At 40.9% G+C, this 25,607-nt stretch overlaps 1 protein-coding gene across 8 annotated transcripts in view; it reads left to right on the plus strand.

Annotated features, from left to right (window-relative positions):
- Positions 1-20,014, plus strand: part of ST8SIA5 (ST8 alpha-N-acetyl-neuraminide alpha-2,8-sialyltransferase 5) — a 76,921-nt gene extending 56,907 nt beyond the window's left edge. For all 8 annotated transcript variants that reach the window (XM_082782959.1, XM_082782958.1, XM_082782965.1 and 5 more), the window contains 6 exons: positions 1,539-1,631; positions 3,775-3,861; positions 6,326-6,470; positions 8,749-8,861; positions 12,340-12,432; positions 13,435-20,014. In XM_082782959.1, coding sequence (XP_082639085.1) covers positions 1,539-1,631; positions 3,775-3,861; positions 6,326-6,470; positions 8,749-8,861; positions 12,340-12,432; positions 13,435-13,903 — 1,000 coding nt within the window. In that variant the 3' untranslated portion in view covers positions 13,904-20,014. The remainder of the gene's footprint in view (positions 1-1,538; positions 1,632-3,774; positions 3,862-6,325; positions 6,471-8,748; positions 8,862-12,339; positions 12,433-13,434) is intronic.
- Positions 20,015-25,607: the final 5,593 nt, after the last annotated feature.

Genomic DNA, 25,607 nt, shown 5'->3' on the forward strand with positions numbered 1-25,607 from the left:
TGTTGTAATACCCATTCCCCCAGGTCATCAACTTGTGTTTCTCCATTATGCCCGTAACAGCTGCATGGGTATGTCCCGTTCTTAGGAATCGAGTTTTACTACAGACTTACAGTGATGGGATGAAAGTGATGTAGAGCTTGGTTTATACCCTAAATCATTCTTGCCATTTCAGTACAGTTTCGCAGAATTCATTGGATGGCCTGGGCTTTCTCTGGCCCCTAACATGGGTTGCTGCCATTGTGTTTTATTTCTCCTTAACTCCAGTCTCATGGTGGAGGTAGAGGAGTTCAACTGAAAAAGCACACATTTATGTCAGATTTTAATTAAGACTAGCATTGTCATATCTGATGTGTCTGAGCATCCAAATCCTTTTGTTCTCAAAACCATCTCAATTTTTGTGAGAAGAAAATCCCAGCTCCCTCTCCCCCCCATATGCCCCAAGAAAACAAATCACGAAGAAAAGCTCAATTTCAGAGGTAGGCAACAGTCTCCACAGGCATGATGAAACCACCAGCACTTTGCTAAGAATTTAAGGAACTGTTTTTAAAATTCTCAGCACATTCAGACAACCAAAGGATGGAAACAATATACCTTAAGTAATCAGTGCTTTTCCCTTGACTTTCATTGGCAGCTACCATGCCTACAAGAGAGATGAACTCTTCTGAAATCATAGCCAATTAATGCCTAAGGAAGTGAGAATTGTGTTGGATGCTGTTTGAAAACCTGTCCACTTAGTTTAAATCAGTTAAATAGAAACCGAGTGCGCTCTCTTGAAAATCTCAAAATTAGCATTTGAGTCCATGCAGGGATGGACAAACTGGACGTACGTGGCTGTTCTAAAATTAACAATGACATCTGTATTTTCGTAGAATTATAGAATCACAGAATCATAGAATGGGTTGGGTTGGAAGGGACCTTAAATATCGTTAAATTCCACCCCTCTGCTGTGGGCAGGGACAGCTCCCACCAGAGCGGATTGGCCAAGGCCCCATCCAGCCTGGCCTTGGGCACTGCCAGGGATGGGGCAGCCACAGCTTCTCTGGGCAGCCTGTGCCAGTGCCTCACCACCCTCTGAGTTAAGGATTTCTTCCTCAAATCTAATCTAAATCTACCCTTTTTTAGTTTAAAACCATAGGAGAAGGAGTAATCCTTCTCCTATCACTACACCCTGACAAAGAGTCCCTCCCCAGCTTTCCTGCAGCCCCCTTTAGGTACTGGCAGGCTGCTGTAAGGTCTCCCCAGAGGCTTCTCTTCTCCAGGCTGAGCAACCCCAACTCCCTCAGCCTGTCTTCATTGAAGAGGTGCTCCAGCCCCTTGATCATCCTCATGGCCTCCCCTGGACTCATTCCAATACTTCCGTGTCCTTGTGCTGGGCCCCAATTTTCCTGTGAAGTAACAACATGCTCTTGGGACAACTGTTGTAGTCTCACATTAGGTAGGGATCACAAATCACAACTTAAAGCAGGTTTCTGTTGAAGTGTAAGACAAGTGTTCTAGTATAAGGGTCATTGATAGTCTTTGTCTTTGTTCTTCTTCAGGTATTTTGAGTTTTATGAAGGGCCTTTGGAATACAACTCCACCAAATGCCTGGAATTACGACAGGACATCATCGAGGTGAAGGTTTTGTCTATGTAAGTATGAATAAATGTTTGCTAAAAAGGTTGCTTTCAGGCAGGATAGAAACGATAATTTATGATGAAATTATGGAAGTATTAAGGTGCAAGAGATTCTTTCAATAGGGATCTCATCAGGGATTTCTGAGGTGAGTAGTGACATTTGAATTTGATCTAAGATCTATTTGAAAAAAAATTGAGCCTTTTAAGTACATTGAGACATTTTGTTCAGGCCCAGTATTCCCAGTTTGGAACTAAATGCAGTGTTTGCAATATTATGTGTAATATTATATTCCAGGCACTCTACTGAAGATAAGAACAGACAGACTGACTCATGACAAGTGTCTGTCTAGCCTCATGCTCTGTTGTTGATGACAGACAGTAGTGAAGGCTGAGAAATGAGGCAAAATGGTTAGCCTGACCTGATAACAAATTCTGGCATGGGGCCTCTCTGAGCAGTAGGTGGTGTCTAGACTCCAGTAATCAGAGTGGACAATAAACCTCTCTGTTAATTTGTTTAGATCTTTTTTGAGCCCATTTGTACTTTTGAGCCCACTGCTTTAATTTTCTGCAGCATTGAGTTTCAGTAATAACAGTCAGTGAAAAATGCATTTATGAGAAATCATAAAATATCTGTGTTTTGTCTTGTCTGGTACTGTATGTACATCAGGAAACTAATGAGATGGCTGAGATGTAGCCATGAAGCTAAAGAGATGGAGTCAGGCAAAAAAGATTGCCCATGGAGCTGACTGGAAAGCAAAGAAGGATGTTTTTGTGTTGTCCTTCTGCATTTTTGGCATCACATTGTATTTAGGTGCTTGCGTTGTGTAGTCCCTTACTATATCTACAACCAGTGGTGTAGTTATCTTACCTAGAATCCATAAGGTTTGTTAAGGTGTGTGAAGTCTGACAGTCTCAGCTCAAAGTGCAGCTGTATAAGAGCACAGCTTTAAGTGATCAAGGCCACAGCAAATAGAAGTTATTGCTTCAGGTCTGTGTGAATTTCAAGCATGTCTCCCTTGCTGACTTTATGCATCAAAAAAAATGTAGGTTATGTCCTTGTCTTCTGTATTTGGTACTGGATGAAGGGTACACAAGTAGCAACTTTGCACTGCCTGCTGACTTGCAGTGCTTAAAAATAAATAGAAGGGGTGAGAATGTGACACTTCTGCCAGTGTTCTGCTGAAGATGGTGAGCTTTGAATTGCTCTTCTGCATACTTATCACATGGTACAAAGAATTACTCATTTCTCTTCATCTTTTCCAGTGATATATAGAATGCAGTGGTCTCCTGCTCAGTTGGATAGTTAGCCTTACTTCTGCAATAGATGCCATTTGACATTAAGCTCTTTTACTATGCTGGGTTCTTCTGATGTGCTTCCTCCTGATGTGGTACATTTCCTAAGTCAGCGCTTACGGTAATGGAAGATTTCCAAGTTAATATGCTCTGGTGGGCTACAGAAAGTACAATATGACCTAATTCCTTCCTCTAACTTCCACAGCCTGGGAAATCCTAAGTTCTACTCACTTTAAATATATATTTCCCTTAAAAGTCTTTGTTTTATTAGAACATTCAAAGCCCTCAAAGTTGAAGAAAACTCATTAATACCTATCAGTCTTGAATAATTCTCAGAGTTCAAAATTTCCCAGCCATATTATAACATTGCTGCCTAGCTCTAGGTGTTTGTAAGGCCTTTGTTATATCCATTGTCCAAATGCAGAAAAGTGTGTATGAACTCTTAAGGTAATACCACCAAAATTGTGTCACCCTTTGCCAGACTAGTGGAATTAGGAGCGTCACTGCTTGATGTAGCTGAAAGTATATTTATTAACAAGGGGGAAGGAAGGAGAGCTCCTTACATAAGGAGCTTTTCACGTTCTCTTCTCCCCAAATATGCTTATCCCTGCATGTGTGAAATTGCAGTTTATACAATGAAGAAAAATCAGTTCCGAGCATCTGAGGAGGTATATATACATGGCTTAGAGTTGTGACCTCTGAGTAGGAAAAGCAACCAAACAAAAAAACAACTAAGTTTTGCACTAGGTGGACTGACTAGTTAGTCCTATCAAACACCTGTTTCGTGGTACCCTGGCTACAGCAGCTGAAGGAGGTGAATGCCATGTAATAAAGAATTTTGCTTTTCTTTCTTTTTATCTTTTAGGGTGAAACAAACTGAATTGTTTGACAGATGGAAGAGCCTCCAGATGTGCAAATGGGAGATGAATGTCACAGAAGCTAACCTATTCAAGTAAGACATTAATGGGACTGAGTAAGGTCCATATTAATGGGACTGAGTAAGATTTGTTTTAGTTTGAGTTAAGCTTCCTGTAGTGATATCAAACCTTCAATATGGATAACAAGAGTAAGCACTGTAACTGTTGGAGTGCCATCCTTTTGACTAAACACTGCCTTTTTTCTACTGTAAAAGGTCAGCAGGGAGAGTGAAAGAGAGCTCTTGTGGCATATGGGACAGTCTTCCTAACAAAGGCAGGGAATTTGATTTGGAAAAGACTTTTCCAGGTTTGATTTGGGCAGAAATGAGGAGCAGAAATGGGGCTGGAGCAGAGAGGTAAAAGCTATATATAATGCATCAGCCAAACTCTCTTCTGGTGTAAAACAGTACCATCAGTGGTGACACTGCAAATTTGGCCTACAAAATACTCACACTGGATTTTTTCTGTGGTGTATTAGGTACTGCCAGATCTTGTTTATTAGTTACTTTTTTTTAATGGCCTCTCAGCCATTACTGCCTGACCATCTTCAGATGTTTCTTCTGGTATACAGAGACCTCTGCAGTTTGTTTCTGTAGTACTTTACCTTCCTTCATCTTTGCTGAAGGTCCTTCATGGTTCTTTCAAGATATGGCTTATGAAACTGGTCTTGTGAAGGCAATAGTTGGATGAAGCCAAAACAATACTTGAATGTTGTGTATTAACATATTCAGGGGGCCATACTGGTCTATGTAGTAGGTCTAACTGCTAGGTCTATTGAAAATTTCAAAGTGGAATACAGACTGGTTAATTCTGTAAATCACTGCAATGATTCAGAATGAGGCCCTACAGATTTCTCCCAAATTCTCTTTAATAATTGCAGGAAAAAGCTGGCATGAGTTAATGAGAGAATGTGAGAATGCATGTGCTGAGTTAGTCACTAACATCTTTAAAATAACTTTTAAAATAACTAATTGTTAGCCCCAGATTCATAGCAGTTTTTTCCAATATGAACTTCCTCACATATGTTTTTAATGCATTTTTCTGTAAAATATTTGATGGGTAATTATCGAAACCCATTTTGAGGGGAAAAAAAAAAGAGCTATATGGGATTAGAGCCTTCTATTATAAAGACTCCTTGGAGTGAGAGAACTGGGTCCTAATGACTGTGCCCTGAGTGCAAGGAGCACAGACCAGCTGAGAGTTGGGAGCGATGAGAGACAACCATCTAGAGACTATCTGGAGGAACATCACTCTCAGGCCAGTAACACCTGCAGTATAAGCAAAGATCACACTTATTTTTGTATCTGTAGAGTAAGGAAAACAATTTCCTGGATGGTTGTCCTCCGTCAGATGTCAGACATTTATGTTAAGGAATATGAGTCAGGAAAACTATTTGGATGATAGATTAAAGAACATCTCTTCCAATTCCTTAATGCAGAACTAATGAAGAAGGCATTCTTATCTCAAATACCACAATTCAGTCCCACTACATGCTTTTCATTATTTAATGATTTAGTTACTTGAAATGACTCATTGGCTTACTCAGTCTCAGTTGCTGCCTTGATCTGATCATCATACGATGTCATTCTGTTTCAGTCAAGTATGTAATAGCAACTGGACATCATGAAATATTTGCATAGTTCCGTATTTGCTTTCTGATTCTTGTAATAAAACCCCCAGAGAAGAGTGGCTTATTTTTCCAGCTTCTAGTGAGGCCACATACCCCAGAGGCAAATAATCTAGCCACTTGGCTTTGTCTTCATGTTTGTGCATTTGCTGTGACGTATTTTTCATTAAAAGTGTAAGATACATTGAGAAACAAACCGTCTCTGGAGAGAGAGTGAGTGAGCTTAAGTCAGGGCTTTCACCAGTGAAAGGAGAAAAGCATCAGGGGAATGGATCCCTATCTGGAAAGTTACTCCTCCTATTTGCATTTCATATGAAACTTATGGTAAGGGGATCGGAGCTTAATGGATATTTTCTCATGTCCCATTTTTGAGATTTTCTCATAAATCCCATTTTTGAGATGTCAAAACTGTTCTTGTTGGCATTGAAATATATCCTATTTTATCCCAGGGACAAAGAAATTTGGGGAATTTGTCTGAGATTCTGGAGTTGTAGCCATGACCTGACTGGCTAGCACCCATTTGTCAAGGCTTTACCATCTCCCTGATGTGCGTATGTGAGGTCAAAAGCAAAACTAAGACCTTTTAAAGTTTTTGAGTAATCGGAATGTGCCATGCTACACAGTAAGTGTGGTAGTGACTTTAGGTATTGCTGTGTCCCTGCCCTGTCAAACTTCCACATCCTCAAATGAAGACTTTAGTCCCTGTGTTTCCTGCCCAGTGAAGAGTAAATTTACAAAAAATGGAAGACCTCTAAAGCAGAGAGGGATTTTTTTTTTTTAATAAAAATGCCTTTTTAGGAGTAATAGTAATTGCAAATCCTAAAGGATGCTGTCAGCTCCTAGATTTTATTGATCTCTTTTTCATTTTACAGGTCTACTTTGTCAAGGTGTTGCAATGCCCCTGCGTTTATGTTCACCACCCAGAAGAATACTCCCTTGGGAACTAAACTGAAATATGAAGTGGATACTAGTGGAATCTTCCATATCAACCAAGAAATCTTCAAAATGTTTCCAAAGGTGCCTCGTGTCTCAATCCATTTCCAGATTTAACTTCACTTTACTTGCAGCATTAAATTATATGCTATAGCCAAGCATTTAGCAATTAGCAGTTTGACATTTCTGCAGATGTCATTGCTTTTATTTTTAATATGTTTAGTTTTGATACAATATTTCAACTGGTTATCCTATTTTCTAATGGTCATCTAGTCTAGTGTGCAATGTACATACATTTTCCTGCAGAATATTGGTGACCTACCTGCAAAGCGGCTAATGAAGTAACATAATAAAACTGAATAAAAAAGCCAGTTAGTGAACAGAACTTTTTAAAGTACAATATTCACATAAAATCAATCCAACATTTGGGGTAGATCTGCTTTTTCAGGGCATGATTATTTTATAATTCATATTCACAGTGACTGACTATTTTTATCCTTATTCCTACTTGCAGCTTATCTGTGAACAGGCTGCAGAATTCTCAAATATATCCATCATAAAGATTATTCAAAACCTTTTCAGCAGATAATCCTTGACCTGAGGGCCAAAGTGCAAATGTTGTAACTGGTGGGTAAATCCCACTGCACTTTGTGACTGATGTGCAGAAATGGTCTTATGTGACTACTGACTTATCATGAGGCACGTGTCATGAATTTAAAATGCTGTATTTTGAGGGGATAACTGCAATTTGTCCCTTTCAGAAAGGGAGGAAAATACTCAGTTCGAGTACATGGGATTCTGTCATTAATGTTGACCTGGAGGGTCTAACAACTTTTAATCCATTTGCTCTCTGATCACGACTAAAAGGTAGGGCAGTGCTGTTGTCTAAATGTGCACATGGGAAACTAGGTCAGAGCAGGGGAAGGACTCAGATCCAGGAAAGTGCTTTGGCGTCTGGAGAAGTGCAAAGAATGGGTACATCTACATCCAGGAGTACAGTACTCAAATCCATGCCTAATTGCACAGATGAATGCATGAAAGACTAGAGATGCTTGTGCTTTGGCTGGAAGTGTCCTGTAGCTGCTGTTGTATTTATCCAAGACTGCTTCAAAAGTGCTCTGCAGGGTCTATCATGTGCCAAATTGCCTTTGGGATTCACTGGGCAGCAGCTGTGGGGCCAAAGCCATGCTCTGCCTAGGAGCAGGGATGCTGCATGGCAAGTATAGGAGATGCAAGGCTGAAAGAAAGGGAGCAAGAGCGTAAGGACCAAAGCCTTGTGCTAAGAATGAAGACCTAGCTTTTAATCCTTTTACAGAACTGCTGAGGCATTTCATGTTAAGAAATCACTGGATAAAGCACAGGCAACTCTGTCATGCTTCTCTGTTAGACAGGTGCTGCTTTTGTCAAACAGGCATAATTGCATGCGTGCCCTTTTGCCTCATGATTTATGAACGCTATGGGAAGATCCTGGAAATAATCACCTAGAAATGTCACGCTGTTACCACGTTTCTCTGTAGTTTGCAGTATGAAGTTATTGATAAAATATGTATGTACAAAAAAGAGCGCTCTCATGCTTACATAAGCACACCTCTACATATTCATAAAGTGTAGTGCAGCTCAGTGCAGCATCACGGCCCTCTCACCCCAATGGCCCAGTTCTGCTCTCTGAGATGTGATTTTCACTCTTTCTGGCTTCTGCAGCAGCTGCGTATGTGCATATGATGACAGAATTTTGCCTAAAGATTGCAGAAAGATGAGTCACATCCAAGTCCTTAAAGATGCCTTACCAAAGGCTCTAGGCACTGCTGGTGGTACAAGTGCTGTTTAATAATCATCAGTTCTATTAGTACAGGCAGTAGTGGCAAGCACTAAAATTTGGCCTAGGTTCTGATAAATAGCTCTGATGTGCCATCTGGTTTAGAGGGACCTCCTGGGCTTTACTGGCTGTTCTGGGACAACGTGCAGACTCCTCCAAAGCAGGACATCAGCGCCTGGGCAGCCAGCAGTATGCAGGCAGCTAGGAAGGCGATGCCTTGGGTGCACTGATTTTACAGCTCATGCCCCCTTGTGGAAGTCAGAAGGGAAAGCAGGTTTCTAAATGACTTCTTCCATTATTAAGTCTGGACCAAAAAGAGGTTATTACATTTTTCTTTTTGAGTTAATGGTTCACAACATCTCTAAGTGCACAGAAAATCCTGTCTGCTTATGTACACCATGAGAATACCATGGGCCAGAAACAGTGTCAGCTTCCTATGATTAGTCCATCTGCAGCAAGATTCAGCTACACCAAAAATAATAATAAATAAAAGACTTCTTCCCTCCATGGTTCAGGAGAATAACTTTCCTTGCCGTAATGTTGCAGGATATGCCATACCACCGCTCCCAGTTCAAGAAATGTGCAGTGGTTGGGAATGGAGGAATTCTGAAGAACAGCAGATGTGGCCGAGAGATTGACAGTGCAGACTTTGTGTTTCGGTAAGCACCACAGCACCATTTTGTTTGTTTGTTTTTCCTGTTTTCTGTTTTAATAACAAATAAAAGATTGCTAAGCTATTCTCTCCCACATGCAAACCTGGGATTTACAAACTGGTCAAGTCTGCTTCTTGCACAAAGTGGTGATATTTCAAAGAAAACACTTCACTGTATAATATTTATTGAAAACCTAGCCTCTGGGGAATTATTTCTCCCTAACCTCATGTAGTTAATCATTGATTTATTGACAAAGCTTAATGTCCTCATTCAGCCTGCCCTGTTACTCAAGTTGTGGATTTATCCTTCTGTGGACATTAGCCCAGGCGTAGTGTCCTGTGAACATGGCCATGATTTCCTGGGACAGTTCTGGACCTCTTCTGCATAAGAAGTGGCTTGGCAAGGCCTTAAGAGCTCCACGCCACACAGCTCACATGCCTCGGAGGTGTGTTTGCAAAGTGGTGCAGTCTCTTCGGATGCAGAGCTCAAGTGCTGCATAAAGCAAGTTTTGCTGATCAGTAGTGCAGATTCCAGGTTGTGCAGAGACACCCAAGTGACTTTGAAGCTTCAGTGTCTTTACACTGCACTCGCCACTTTGTCTGGAGTTACCCTGTTTTTTTATGGTCAGGGTTACCTGCATCTCTGGATCACAGAATTTATCAGTATTTTCATCATCCTTAATATGAAGGAAAGTTTTTTTTATTATTATTCATATGCATGTCTAATCCCTCTCTGAATCCTATTAAGTTCTTTGCTTGGGTCATGGCATATGACAGCTAGCTCACAGATTCATGACCTGTTTTGTAGAAAAGAAAATCTTTTTATTTCTCTTGGCCCATTTTCTGACCTTAGCTATATTTTTGTAAGCTTAAAGTAACTGTTCATTAATCAGTGAATTTCTCTGTTTTAATACCATAAAAATTAGTCCAAATTTTGCCTCATTGTATTCTTAATTTGGCTTCAAATGAAAAATATTTTTCTACAGGTCCTTCCTTCACTATTCATTAATTTCATACCCCCTTTTCTCTGCCTTCTGTTCCCACTTTGTATTAAGCTATTGTCTGAATTCTATTCCATGAAACAATCTAGGCTTCACATAATCTGCCTCAGTTTAAAAGCCTGCTTTACATTGTATACATTAAATATGTATGGTAGATTCCTTTTTACTATGTTTGATCACTGCTATTAGTATGATTGAAATGAAAGACACATTACACTTGGAGATGACAAACTGTTGAGTGGAAGTGGAAATATGGGCAGCAAATGTCATCATTTATGTATAAGAACTTTCATTGGAGGTCCCTTCTTACCACTGTTACTCTTTCTCGGACAGTACTACACCTGCTTAAAAAAGCAGATCGGATCAGTACAGGACATAGATATTGTATTTTTTGGTATCAGGAATTTATTAGAGACTTAAATAGAACTGAAATATGAATGAGTACCTCAGTACTCGTGCAACAAAAAAACTGGTTCACCATCTCCAAAACATATGGGACCAGCGTTATGCTCAAAGCCGTGTTAATGTTTAAGAGCTTAATGTCTGCTGTCATCAATTTTAAAGTAGAGCTTGTGTTTAAAGACAGGTGTCCTTAATCCACTTAACTGATCCACTTTCCAGTCTGACACCAGTTCACCAAACTGTTGGGAATTGCCGTCTTGGTCAGCAACAAAATGATTATTTAAAATAGCAAACACTGTCCATGGAGCACTGCTAACATTCAACAATACCTTCAGGACACCTTTGTATTTTCAGGAAGCTCGTAGTCATCAGCATGCAACTAATATTTTTTTATGAAATGAATTCTTATGGCAATTAATTATACTACAATAGAACGTATAAAACACAGACACCAACTGCATTTACTAGTTGTTGTCTATCTCCATCTACTGGCCAGAGTGGAGATCTGTTATGAAATGTTGGATGCATGCTGGAATGTGACTATTTTCTTTGTAGGGAAGAATTTTTGGATTATAGAGTACAGATTATGCAGATGGCATAGTTTTTATAAGGAAGTTTATAGTTTTTATATATAGTTTTTATAAGGAATTATCACCTTCAACAAATCTAACCTTTCTTAATCCTGATATGAGATGACTGTTTAAAAATATTAAACCAAAATATTTGAAAACCTTAGTCAAATATAATCTAATGAATATGGTGCCCAGTGCTAGGTGGAACTGAGAATGCTAGAGGACTTCAGAAGGATGTTGCATGACCTAGCAGAGAAAAGTGCTGGAAATAACAATGCCCATGAAGAGGACAAGGTTGTTTAAAAAAAATTGTCTGACCTGATAAAGGAGGACTCTGGGAGGCAGATATGAACCTCCTGAGTCTGAGAAGGACTTTGAAGGATTTTTGTGCGTTTGTTTGCTCCACTATACTTGCTCTCCCCCTGGGACAGAGAAATTATATATTGAGAGCTTGAACTGCTCTGTAACACTGTGAAAACTTTGAGTATTGCTTACCCTAGGTGCCTTCTTGGTTTTCTACTACTGAGTTCTGATCTTCAAAAGTAGTATAGAGGTGTTTGGGAATTAGGCACAGCAGTAGTTTTGAGATGTGAGGATCTAAACAATGATGACTTTTATTGTGGCTTGTACATGACTTCAAAATTTTTGAAAATGTCAGCAGATAGCTAACATTACCTTGAACTGAGTGTAAGAGTGTAAGACCCCTTATGTTGCTTCTGACAATGCACAGCTGCAGTTTTTTTTTTTTTTTTTTGGTTTTTAGTTGAGTTTCCTATGGAAGTGAAGCTTGTGCGCAAGTGTGTTTTTCAGTAATTTCAGCATCTCTTGAGGTATGCCCTAAATTTTGTAAGGTGATGAATCTAGGTCAAGGCCAGGGTGAGGTCAAGTTTTGCAAATATTTGCTCCTAATAGCTTTGACATCCACTGTCAAATCTGTACAGTCAGAACCTCTGCTCTTACACTGCTCTGGGAGATACAAAGGGAAGAGGAGGGGAAGCAGGTTGGTTTGGATTAATTAGGAACTAGACTGATTTCTCTCTTGTGGAGCATATCCCCTAAATTCCCTTGGGTGTAAAACAAAACATGTTAAACACAATGTTAGAAGTATAGCTTGTGTATTAATTAGGAAATACAATTGAGCTGGTGCTGAGGAAGTCCGTGATTTTAGATGGTGATTGTCCTTGGAGCTTCGTCCCAATTCTGGCTCTAAATTACCAAAGTAAATAGCTGAATTGCTACTAAGGGAGCAAAATGAGTGAACATTGGCTACATCTGCCAAAAGAGGACAGCTTTGATAGACTTCAGGGAGAACAGAGGTCTTTATATGGCCCCTAAGAACTTGGTACTTTAATGCACAGACCTGACATCAACGTGTTTTGATATGATTTTAAATTCTCAAAGTGTTTCTAGATTTTTTGACTGATAGAAACACTTAAATCAATTCTACTTTCTAGTGCTGAAAAGGTGTAAGGAATTGTTTAACCTTCTTACTATTTTTTTTCCTTTATAGATGCAATTTGCCCCCTATATCTGAGAAATACTTCACAGACGTTGGGGTAAAGACGGACGTCGTGACAGTCAATCCCAGCATAATTACAGAGAGGTCATTTCACTTTGTGTTTTTGTCTCCTATTGCTTTTCCAAATCTACCTTTCATTAAATTCTAACTGTTAAAGACAATTTTTATCTCAGTATTATTTAGAACTAACACTAGGAATCATACTTCTCATTATGAAGTGAAGTTATTTGGAATCAGTAACAACTTAAATAAATGTGTTAAACTTTTAAGCCTTCACATTGATAATAGAAAGTGAGAAGCCGATGAACTAAACTCGTAACAGCAGAGCCATCCTTCCCCTGGAATTCCTGTGTGGTGCTGGCAAGCCCCAGGAAAATGTCTTGGACTCATTAGGTTGGAATTGGCTTGATCCCACCCTAAATGCTTAAATAAACACACATCATCATATGTCTTTACAAAAATGCCAGTTAAACTTTGGAGCCAGGATTGACCAGGTGATTTCAATTTTAAATTTGTTAATATCTTCACACCACCTTGCTGACAGGTTTGGGACCATGGGCCTAATTCCTGTTGACCTTTCTTGGAGGGGGAATGTATTTAATTTTTTCATCATTTTCTTGCACTGCAGTTTTCTTTTAGATGTTAGAGTAAGACATTCGAATTTAGAAATGTTTATCCTCTGCTTTGGTATTTGCCTTTTTTTTTTTTTTTTTTAAGTGTCCTGCACTGCATAGTGCATTGTATAGTTGACCAAACTTTGGAAAAATTACATACTTCTCATAATAAAAGGAGAAATAAGCCATAATCAGAAATGTCTACAAAGTTCATCTACTGTAATGAGTGAATGAGTGTATTGTCAAAAAAGGGGAGAATATTTTTTTTTCTAATCCCCTGCATTTTTGCCTTACATTTCATACTGATATTTCAGTTACAGATCTAAATATATTCCCCTTATTAATTGAAACATTATTTCAATTATCTCTGTATCAGAAATTTCTCAGTAAAAGTCTGCTGCGGGTTTCTTATCTACTGGTCCAAACTGAGTCTGTACTGTTTTGACTGTTGCTCTTATTCTTTTCCAATTAGATTTCATAAGCTGGAGAAATGGAGGAAGCCTTTTTACGACGTGCTCCAGGTCTATGAAAATGCCTCTGTGCTGCTGCCGGCTTTCTACAACACCCGCAACACAGACGTCTCGATCCGGGTCAAATACGTCCTGGATGATTTTGAATCTCAGCAAGCTGTTTACTACTTTCATCCCCAGTATCTCATCAATGTCTCACGCTACTGGCTAGGTCAAGGGGTGCGGGCCAAGCGGATTAGCACAGGACTGATCCTGGTGACTGCTGCCCTGGAGCTCTGTGAAGAGGTCCACCTCTTTGGCTTTTGGGCCTTCCCCATGAACCCCTCAGGGATTTTCATAACTCACCACTACTATGACAATGTGAAACCTCGCCCTGGTTTTCATGCTATGCCTTCAGAAATCTTCAACTTTCTTCACATGCATAGCAAGGGGATCCTGCGGGTTCATACAGGGACCTGCGGCTGCTGTTGACAAAGACACTGCTTCGTCTGATGCAGCAGTGCAACAGAAACTCAAAGCCTGTGTATGGTGTAGGAGGTTTTATTACACCCTGAGATTATGCAATAATTGTTTGATATAAATTTCCTCAAGGCATTGCATCCCATAGGATCTAGGATACCAGCATCCTTCCTGCTAGCAGAGTTGGGTCCGTAACAGTGTGGGTGAAGCAGAACTCCTCTGCCCCAGGGTATGTGCTACCCTGGAAAGCAAGTTGGATAAGAAGCACATTTCCAATAGGTTTAGAGATACAGAGCACATAAATATAGTTATCATTTCACTATGAAGAAAAGCACCAAACTTTTGAGGAGAATTGGTGGTGAAGAATTTTAGCATACTGTATGACTTTATGTAGGTTTCTGAGTCAAGTACCTTGGGGCATTGCCAGATTTTATTGAAAGCACTGTTCTCTGGCATTTGGGTTTTTGAAAATATTCTTTAGCATTATAGTTTTAAGGGCAATTGTATAACTTGAGGTCTTTGTTCTGTAATGTCACAAAGTATTGGTGAAAAATAGCAGATAGATTTGATAGGAACAAACAAGGTCACTTTATGAAATTATTCAGCTGGGATAGAACAGAATGTTAAGCTCCCATTCTCTGCAACAGGTAGCTGTGTTGATCATGATGTCTAATTGTTTTAGAGCTTCTTTATTCTTCTTTCCTGTGTCTTACCTTTCTGGTCTTCTCTGCTGATAATGTTTTCTTTCTCATTGTCCGTAATGCTTTCCTTCTTGCTAACATATGTGCAATGTGTACACTTTCTCCTACAGTGACCATTTCAGCTTCAGTTTGAAGTCTTTACAGAAGAAATGTGATTCTTCACACTTCTGCAACCTTTTCTTGGGCTAAATAACAAGGGGATTATGCTGGTTAGATGTTCTGCATTGATTTTTGGTTCAAATATCACATCATTGGATAGAAAAAGCATTCCCTCTTCAATTTTATTAAAGACTTTGTGAGGGTATCTGATGTTGATCTGCTGTTGTGCAGGTTGAGTTAAATATTTTCAGGTATCTGTGGTAAGTACTTGCAGGAAAGGAAGTTAAAAGGCAGTGAAGATACTTTGTGGCTTGGAGTATGACGCTTATTTTAAAATTATGCATTTCAAGACCTCAGGTGTCTTAATGTGGTATTTATTTGTGTTGAGAATGTTACTAGGATGATAAAAGGGCTGGTGTATTCTTTAAAAGGCTGCCAATGTAACTCAGTTATGTCAAGCTTGATTTTCCACCTGATACAGTTAAACTGACAAAATCCTGACTCAGAAAAGATGCCACATGCTGCCAGAGTTTATTCTGGCTGCTGAACCACGGTGCAGTAGGCTGCTGGCATATGCCCTTTGATATCGGTATGACTGCATACACAGGATGGTGAGGTTTGCTGTTTCAACTGTGCTGGCATAACTAAAATGAGCAGTTTTCTCGTGTACGTTGTTAGTCTGAAGCACTTGGGCTGTTGTCCAGTGCCTTGTCTTGTCGTATTTAGGTTACAAAGATTTGGGGTTTAAAGTACTCATCCTCTGTGAGGGATGCTTTTCTTTTTTGGGAGGGTGTTTGAATCCAAATAGGACTTGGATTTTTATTTTGTAATGCATGAATGCACAAAGCTTCTTTTAAAAGCCTCTGCGCTATGCTGAGAGCTCTGAAAGTTGCTCACACTATAGATAAAATGGTCTAAAAGGAAGTGAAGCACGATGGTCACCGTTTCAAAAGTCCCTACTGACCAGCAGCGACTGGGATGGTATGTAAGAGCCTGTATTTCTTTTACACTAGACCCAGAGGTCTGATTACTTTAAAAGCAAGCCATGTTCTTCGTGAAAGAGTCAGAGCTCACTTGGGAAATACCAGCCAGGAGTAGGTGAAGGGCCTGTGCTTAAGCTTTATGTATTTGTCTTTTGCTTTTGGTCTTGTGCTGCATGTTGGTGAGCACCACCTCGTATCAGCTAGCTGTGGGGTGTGCCGCACACCGAGGATGCACTTGTAGATGAAATGGTTTCCTTGATTTAATATGCAAAAGAGATCTTTGTCTTTGCTGTGTTTTGTAAAATAATGTGAAAAGGGCTTTGATAATGAAGTGCTGTAACAGAAGTGCTATGTAGAGAGCAACGTGACCCATAGGTTGGCCATTTTGCTGTGTATTAAGCTTTATGATAACAGGAATGATGCTGAAGCTGGTACGTAGAGCCCTTACTTCTTACTCTTCCTGAGTAAGGGTCTGGTAGTGTCTTCAGTATTGCTTTGCTGCTGCTGCTTTGCTAAGGATACATTCTTTGGTAAGGGTTTTTCTTCACTATGTTGATTGAAGTGAACAAAAGCATCTGAAAGGAGTCTGATCTGTTGAAAGAGACACTTCAAAAAGAAGGGGAGGCACCTGAGAAGCATCGGTATGTTGGAAAATAGTGGTGCAAATCCCTGATTAGTTGCAAAAATCCTTTTGGACTTTTTGGATAGGCAAAAGGATAAGCAAAACTGTAATTACGGCTATCCTGTAATTACAGGGACACAGACATTTCCTTTCCTCTGTTTGCTTCATATAAATGAGCAATGTAAATTCACCTAGGCGATACTGTAATAAGTGCAGTTTTACTGTGTTTAGATTTTGATGGGTTACAAGTCTATAACTACTATATTTTTTTAATGATGTTAAAAATGTCTGTGCAGGATACTTGCACGTGTGCACCAAAGGCCCAGTCCTGCAACATTTATCTGAAAAGAGCTCCCATTCAAGTGGATGGGTATTTTATTTGTGTAGGGACTGCAGAAACAGGCCCAGACGTGCCTGTGACGGTGTACATAGGTGTATAGTTAGATGTAGGGAGCAATTAGCAAGCCAGAAAGATACTTAAAGAAATATCTATAAAATATGAAATGCATGTTGAGGCGTGTTTACTTTCTGATTCACTTTTCAGGTGTTGCTTGAAAACAGGTTGAAAAATGATGGCGTTTTTGTCAGAAACGCCATATGTGGAAGCTTTCAGGTTTTTCTTGGCCTCCTTGCCTCGCAGTGGGCACTGCAAGCTCAGATCCCTGCTGTCCTGTGTGCAGGAGCGGGGGCGGAGGATGGAAATAGTGCAAGGAGGTTTCACCTGTGCAGAGGTTGCTCCCTGTGCAATGTCACCATGGGGCGGCTGAGCCACCACTGACCAGCCTGAGCTTCTGCCCGTCCTGCTGAAACGGACGACGAGAAGGGCTGTTGCAGAAAGAAGGACCCTCCTTATTTTCTGCCATTAGTAGTTTTTTTGTGTTTGTTTGTTTGTTTTTGATGTCAGTAATTTATCTGAGTTTGAGGCTATTTTGTTTCCTTCCCACCCATATGGTCAAAGCTCCAAATGTTCAATCTTAACCTTTTTTTTTTTTTTTTTTCCAAAGAACCTGTTCAAAAGCCTGTGCTCTTAGTCATATGGCCTGAGTTTTTGGGTAGACCTGTGTGGAGCCAGGAGCTGGACTCAATGATCCTTATAGGAATCAGTCCCCCAATGCAAAAATCTGATCTCTCCAAGAAGAAATGCTGTCAGCTCTCCGGTACCTCATCCTGAGCTCAAGCTGTAATCCCCACTCTGTTGAGAATATGAGATCTGAGACAGGGAGAGAGAAAATTACAATATTATGGTTTAATCACCGACTCCTGGTAGTATTTATGAGAATCTCTTAAGAAGCTCCTGGGGTCTTCATACACTGGCGATGCAAATTCAGTCAGAAAAACATAACTAGGCCTGCTTCTCCTTGATTGTCAGGTCGGCAGAGGAGGCTTATGAACCTGCCAGCACTTTCATCAGAGGGAAGGAAGTATTTAGTCAAAGTAGTTCAGCTGCTTGCTTTTGATTTACGGAATCCAACTTTGCTCTTGGACAGAACAGATTAAGTGGTGAGAGGTCCATTGTAATATTTTAGCATATTTCCTGTGATTGCAGTGGAGTTTTCAAAGCTAGTTCAGGAATTGCAAAGGGGGAGCAATGCCGTGGTGGCTTCTTCTGCTGGGACCTCTGGGAGGAGAGCCACTGTGGTGAGTAGGTAATGATCACCTTGAAAAGCCACATAAGGGGAATTTGGGAGATTGCAACCACAGCTCTGGTACAAGCCCTTAGTGCTGTGGAGTATCACCACAGAGCTGACACGTGGAGCTTCACAGCTCACGATGGTGAGGAGCAGCAACCCCGGTCCACAACAAAAACTACCCCTGTGCGGGCTCAATTGGCAAAAAAAGGCTTGACGTGGCAGGAGGGAGCAAGCTCTGGTTAGTGTGTGAGGGAAGATGGGGCGGATAAAAGATGTGAAATGAGAGGGAATCTGTCCTTTCAAATTGAGGCCTAGTGGCTTGTCAGCGAGGCTGTAATTTTACAAGTTTGGGTAGTGGAAATGGAGAGCTTGGAAACGAAACCTTTGCCCCTGTCTGGTTTGTATCTGAGCATGCAGAGAACTTTGGAGCTTTTACACATACGTTGAGAAGGAAATGTTGACAATATTCAGCAATCCCTAGGGGCCAAATTCCCTGGGGAATTCTGGAGTGAGATGAGGTTTCCAGAATAAAGGAGTCAGTATTTATTCTTAGGGCCTTTTCTAAAATCCAGTGAAATCTATGGAAAGTTCAGTGTACTTCAGAGAAAGCCTCCAGAATGGACCCTGGTTGTGGGCAGGAAGAGCAGCCTCTTGTTTCTTACTTGTTTAAAAATACATTTTTTAATATATTGTAGATACGGTGCAGTAGCAATACTGTGTTTTTAATGGCGTGTGTAAAGAACAAACTTATCTGGAAGCAGAAATGTTGTGACTGTCACTCTCCCTTCCAGATTCCTGCACTTTCCATCTTTTCAAACTCATCTATGCAAAGCATTTCATCTTGGTAGTGTAAGTCACTGTGTGAGGCTACAGCGAACCCCCCGTACCCAGCTGTATGTGTGTGAATCACATGCCTCAAGAGACGAGGTTTTTTTTCTGCTTGCTTGGAAATACCAGCATGGAATTCGTCAGTGATGTGAACACCGTGAAGGTGGGATTCAGCCCGTTCCCTCTGAGGCCAGCACTGTTTGCATTTGGCTTCACTAGGAAAGCATCGGGTCCAAAGCTTGTAAGGCAAGCCAATAACCTGCATCTCCGAAAACCCACCCTCCCAGACTATAATCATTTTATGTCTTAATGTCATCCCATCTAACGTGGGTGAGGCTTCTGGACATCGCCGTGTTGTCTGCATGGGATCCCAAACCAACATGCAATTGTACGCAAGTGCTTTTTCAACAAACCCTAGGGGAAACCCAAATGTACACTAAGTGGGGGAGCCCGAGTCCCAGGCCTGAGCACCTGCAGCGCTCCCCGAAGCCCTCAGCATGAGAAACATCAGAAATGTGGGACTGGGCCGCAGTGGGAAGCTTCAAGAAAGACAGGGCTGCCTCACCACTTCAAGGACTGAAAGCTGTAAATACGTTACTGACGTGTCTGACTTTCTCTTTAGAAGCCATAAATGTTCTCGGTGTTTGATCTGTGGGTAAGTTGATGTGTGTTTTTAACTGTACTAATCACTGTAAAATATGTTAGCATGTAAAATGGTGACAAAATAAGCCAGCAAAATCAGAAACTGTGTTGGCTAGCTCTTGAAATGTCTGTTTTACCTGGAGCTGTCTGCAGTGAGATGGACCAGGACACTGAAGTGTCCCCATTGCTCCCTACAGCTTGTGCTGTATGTCCCCTATTTTCACCTGGTGGAAATCAAATACTTTGGAAATGCTGGAGCAAAACTGTGTCTTTGTGCAAAGAGAGCTTGGGCTAGTACAAAAATAAAGCCTGTTCCATGATTGTTATTTGGTAAGGCACTGACAGCGGGGGTGGACAAATCCAAGAGGAGTCATGGTAATTTCATGCTGATGTTAATGCCATCGTGTCCATTGAGTCACCTTTCTTTTTTCCATCCTCCACCCTGTAATTCTTGCTTACTGTTTATGTAGCTGTATTATGGTTGTAATAGAAAGCCTATCAATTGATGTAAGCCATAACTAAAGCAGTAATCAGGGTATCTTTTTTTTGGTCTGTGTCACTGTGTTTGAAAGATGATTTAAGTCTATTGAATAAACCACTTTAACAGTTTTATGGGAAAGGCAATCTTTGTGTCACTTTTCGTGCCTTCAGACTCGTATTTTCTGCTGTTCTGCGTCTCTGAACAGGGAGAGCTGGAAGCTCAGCTGGGAGAAATCGGTTCGTGTAACTGGGGAACACCACTGCTGAGTTATGTGATGATATAACATCATGAATGTATACAGACACATAAAAGTAAATGCAGGGTTATACGATGATATAAATTGAGAATTTGGTATTTCGATCACTTGATATTCAATGTTAGGTACTGGATTGTTGCCTACAACACATACAGACACAGTAAGGTGATTTATTACTAGGAGTAGCGATCCGTACACAGACAAGCTGCGAAAAGCCTCTGCAACCCATTGGGTTTGCCTACTTAACACCTTCCTGACAGCTCTGTCCTTTACTGTCCTCACCTTCACGTGACGAGCAAACCCATCTCCCTTGGCTCTGAGCAACCTTACGCAGCCACAGCCTTGCAAGCTTCTACTCCCGTCAACACTCGAAGTAAGCATCAGGAGAATTAAAGCTCAGTTGCAAAAATATTTGTGGGAGTACAGAATAGTAGACCGAGCAACCCTATTTTTTTGCAATTGGATATTTTCCTGTGGATCTTTATTGTTTCAGATCATAAACTGAAATAGAAGTGGGTGATAGAAATAAGCTGAGCTTGATAATAGCACTCTGCTAAGGAAAATGTAAATTCCTTGGAAGATGCAGAGCTGTGGTGAATACTGGAGAAATCAGTTCTCATTCCTGCTGACATTAAACCCGATGGATGCACTTCCTTCCCACAGCTGCTTGTGATTATTGTCAGTGATTATTCAATCAAGAAGAGGAAACATGTGGAGAGGGAAAAATGAATAGACAAATTGACACTGTATGATATAATTGGCGTCTATCATGTTCCAAATTGCTCAGCTAAGCAAGCAATCAAGGAATGGTTCATTTCCTCAAGATCACAGCATCCGTCATTTTCCATAGTGGCGTTCGCAGCCTTTCCTCTGAGAGAGGATAAATAAAAGGCCACAGTGAATTAGAGGGATGTTTCACCACAGCCAGTCTCTGACAGTGCCCAGCAGTGGATTCTTGAGGAAAGAGCAGAAGAAAAAAAGAAAAGCAGTAAATGGCCCTTCTGCGGGTATTCCCTCAAACTGCAACTGCCAGTTTGTATTTTTGGCCTTGGCGGTGCAGTGTGGTACTGAGTGTCAAATTTTAGCTCTGTGCTGGTTTTAAAAAATGAATCCTTTTGCTTTTGGGAACTGCTGCTTCCTCGCTCCTTCAGGCTGCCCAGCAAGATGCCTTTGGGTTGTGGGACCTGCTGGGAGGAGGCAACACAGATCCTAACCTCCCTTCTTGCATCACAGGCAGCATCTCCTGAAATAAAATCTTTTCATAAATCTTAATTTATTTTTTTTTTGGTTGGTTGTTGGTTGGCTTTGCCCACCAACCCTACAGCTGTGGTGACCAGGATCTGTTGCTGGCTGGTGAGGTGCTGGTAGCACACGAGATTTCAGTCATCTCCCAGTGGTCTGGATAGAGAAGTAAACCATATAAATCCACAAAGGAGCTGTTGTCCATCACAGAGAGGGAAAATCTTATGTAAGTACCTATAACTACTGCAGTGGACACCAGCAATATGAATTTTAAAAAGAGACGTGCCGGATTCTGCAGCTGGGAAGGGGCAACCCTGGCTGTATTTACAGATTGGGGGATTAGACGCTGGAGAGCAGCCCTGCGGAGAGGGATCTGGGGGTTGTGGTTGACAGCAAGCTGAATATGAGCCAGCAGTGTGCCTTGGCAGCCAGGAGGGCCAACCTGGGGTGCATCAGGCACAGTGTTGCTAGCCAGTAAAGGGAAGTGATTGTCCCGCTCAAATCCAGTATTACCCATTCACAGGGCATTTATTTCTAATTTATTTTTGCAAGAAAGAGAGAATACAGCATCAATTCTCTGTCTTGTCAGATGTACTGACAGCCAGCACTGTCACACTGCCAGTCTTAGCAATCTTTCCACCTTGCCAGGCTCCAGGTAAGCATCTGGGAAAAGAAGCCACCCTTTCCCCAGGTGGGGCAGGAGTGTTTCTATCTCCCTTCATGGCAGCGTTTCCATCTCCCTGCCTGCTGGCTCAGCAGCACTTGATAAAACCGTGGGCTGCAGTCAGGTCAGGCAGGCAAAAGCCTTTCAGGCAGTGGAAGTTAATCTTGGGAACATTCATGTTTCTGAGCACATTATTTCCCTTGAGGAATGCTGAGGCGCTGAGGGAGCCTGATAATTTTGCAAATAATTTGCTTTCTTTGCTGCTCAATGCAAAAGCAATCAGGTGATAAAACAAAATACTCAATTCCCCGATGCCATGCTCCTCGGATGTTTCTGTGGATGAGCAGATCATGATGATAAATACAGAATAAGCATCCCTTGCATTTGAAAAGATTAGGTCATATTTTTGAGTTCCCATGTAGGTGTTTCATGAAGTAGCCTGTACTGTAAATGTTTTCATATTTCAGCAGTGTCTCTTCAATCACATCCTTAATAAATCTCTTGGAAGCCTTGTTTCACCTGGCAACGTTCTGGAAAGGTTGTGCTGCAGTGATGGATTTCGGTATCACACTGTTTGGAAAACTGATTGAGTAGGTCCTTTGAATGATGGTGAGAATAAATCGATCACCGCCAGCGATTTATTTTTCAGCCTCGTGGAGCACCAGTTATGCAGGACTGCCACTATCCCTGCAACCAGACCCTGTAATTCCTAAACTGATAACAGTCTTCTTATTTCTAAACTGATACAAATAGAGAAACTTCATTCCACAGCAATCTGTTGGCTGCTGTGTATGGCTGGGGGGATCTCCCTGGTTCTTTCTGAAGGGTGACAGGAGGAGGCTACACAGACCAGACCTGGTTTGTCCTTCTGCCAAGCTGCCTGCAGCTGGCAAAGCTGAAAATCCCCTCTCACCTGGCACCCCTGCACCTTCCCCAGGAGGCCCCTGCTCTCGCTCAAGCCGCCTTCTTTTCTAATGAAGATGCATTTTTCTAATGCATCTTTTTCTCCTGAATGTTGTCCACTTGCAGGGACACGCAGGCTGTAGGGGCACAACCACCTGCACCCCACCAACTCACCCCAAAACCCCAGCTCTCCCAGAGCCATTTGTCATTCTTGGTTTTTATAAACTCTTAGGGGTTACAGAGGGCAGCAATAATGATATAAAAATGTATTTCACATTTAACAGCTGCTTGTATTGCTTAAAGTCTGTAGTTTTGTCCTCTCAAATCACAGACACTTTACACTGGCGCCTTTTGACTTTCAGTATTTCTTTATTGCCTGTTACACTCACACTATCTGGATTTGTTTATAGCATTTTATCTGATCAGTGTATTGCCTCACTCATTTGCATAATAAATAATTAGCAAAAATCATTGGAGAGCAAATCTTGACTCTATGTCAGCACAGGCCTCTTACTGTATAAAATAAACCTGCTGGTGTCACTGTTTTTAGGCTGCTAGCAGAATTAAAAGTTCACACATGGCTACAGGAGGAACCATGCGTGTCGCCGAGATAAAAACATTCACAACACATCCAAAAGAGTTTTCTGAGCAGTGGAGCTGAGGAAAAATATCTTCCTCTGGATTTGTGGATCATGGTGGATAGGTTTTTTAATTTATTTTTTTTTTTAAACAAGTGCAGCAGTGGGCTGCACCCATGTTCTTGTCTAACACCCTGGAGGACTGACCTAGCAAAGAGATGTTGCAAATGCTTGGGTAAGCAGAAGAGTTTAAATGAGGTTTTCTGCCATGTTAGACACCAGACAACCCACTTTGTGGCTGGAATTTCACCCTTTGCCAAGCTCTCTGGAATGATGAAGGTACAAGCATACGTGTGCTATCCACAGGAGCTCTGTATTTCCCTAAAACATTCCATAAATTATTCAGGGAGGGGCTGTCCTAGAGAGCAATGACTTGCTGTCAGCTGAGGCTGAAATTCAGCACGTACATCAGGAGCAGAAGGGATGGACTGACAGACAGACACATGGCCTTCCACAAAAAATGATGCCAGCCAGCACTGCTGTCCCCTGCGTGCTCTCTCCCCAGGACATGCCCTGCTATCTCAACATCTTTTTATTGCAGTGAGTTCACAGACTGTGCCAGGCTGACACTAATCTTCCTGCCGTGGGGAGCAGGTTGATAAAACACCCACAAAAATAATTTTGGGGCTTTGTGGCAACCTCTGCCTTCTGTGATGTCAGTTGGAAAAGTAGGGATCATTTGCATCTTTACAACTCAGTTTTTTGGGTGAGTTTTCAGCCAGCTCATCAGAAGTGAACGTGCCCTGCGAGGTGTTCAACACAAACTGTCTTCGTGGCACAGCTCATTTCCATCTCCTGTGCTCAGCAATTTTGACCTTCGCTACTGCAATTTTTAAGGAAATATTGCTAAGCGTTAGCTTGAAAAATATACTTTTATGATTAGCAAACCTTGTAGCTGCAGGAGCAAGACAATTTCTGGGGATTAATTAACCTACACCCTAACAGCTTTTCATTTGTTAGCCTTTTGACTTAATTTCATACTAAAAAATAACAGGAAAAGCAAACAAAATGCATTCACTGAGCAGTAAAAACTGGTGGCTACATAAATCAGCTTCTTCCAGAGGAAAGATAAAAGAGTGTCAGCTGGTGGAGCTGCTTTAAGAGTTATTAATTCTAAGCCGACTTAATTTTTTTTTTCTCTAAATTAAACAAAGCATGAGTAGCTGAAAAAAATAATTGCAAATATAGCAATAAATTACCTATAGTGGAACTTTGTGCTAATGTGGTTACATCTCTCCTACATGTACCAGTTCAGATACTGGTGCATGCACATCCCATGCACAACACTGCCTGAGGTGTAGGAAAATGAGAATTGGGAGGAAAAATGAGATTTTGTTGTCCTGTACTGAGGACTTTGTGCAATTTGTTGAAGTATTCACATACTTGCTATGAATTTTTTTTTTTTTTTTTTTTTTCCATCTTCTTTCCGCAGCCTGAATGTTGGGTGCTGGACTGTCTACCTGGTATCATATAATATATAATCAATTAACAATAACTTAAATATAATGAATCAGAAATACTTGATTCTGTTTATTTTTAGTTATAAAGAAGTAGCAATAATGCTTAAATATTTTTACTACCCATAAGGTATCAATACTATACTGCTGCATTGCAAGGTCTTAAGTAACCTGCCTGTTCCTTTCCTCCAGAAAGCATATTGACATTGATTTTTAAACAGCATTTTTTTCTCTTTTGCTTTTGGTTCATTCAGCTCATACTGGGTTTTGTTTGTTTGTTTGTATTTGTTGTTGTTGTTGTTTGAACAAAAATATGCACCTAGAATAATTTTCTATCAATACTAACATCTGTAAACACATATATATATATTACAGCGGATGCTTCAGACAACATTAAAGTAATTTGGCACTGCTCCCTTATTTAAACCAGCATTATTATGATAACTATCACTGAAGGGCTTCGTAAATTGTGTTTATTGTTTTCTGCTCCATAATTTTACACCATTATTATGGCAATTTAATGGGGCAGGCAGATTACAGGCTTTGCTTGCTGCAAAGGATGGAAATTT

The sequence above is a fragment of the Aythya marila genome, assembly GCF_965140915.1.
Source record: "Aythya marila genome assembly, chromosome: Z".
NCBI classification, from domain to species: domain Eukaryota; kingdom Metazoa; phylum Chordata; class Aves; order Anseriformes; family Anatidae; genus Aythya; species Aythya marila.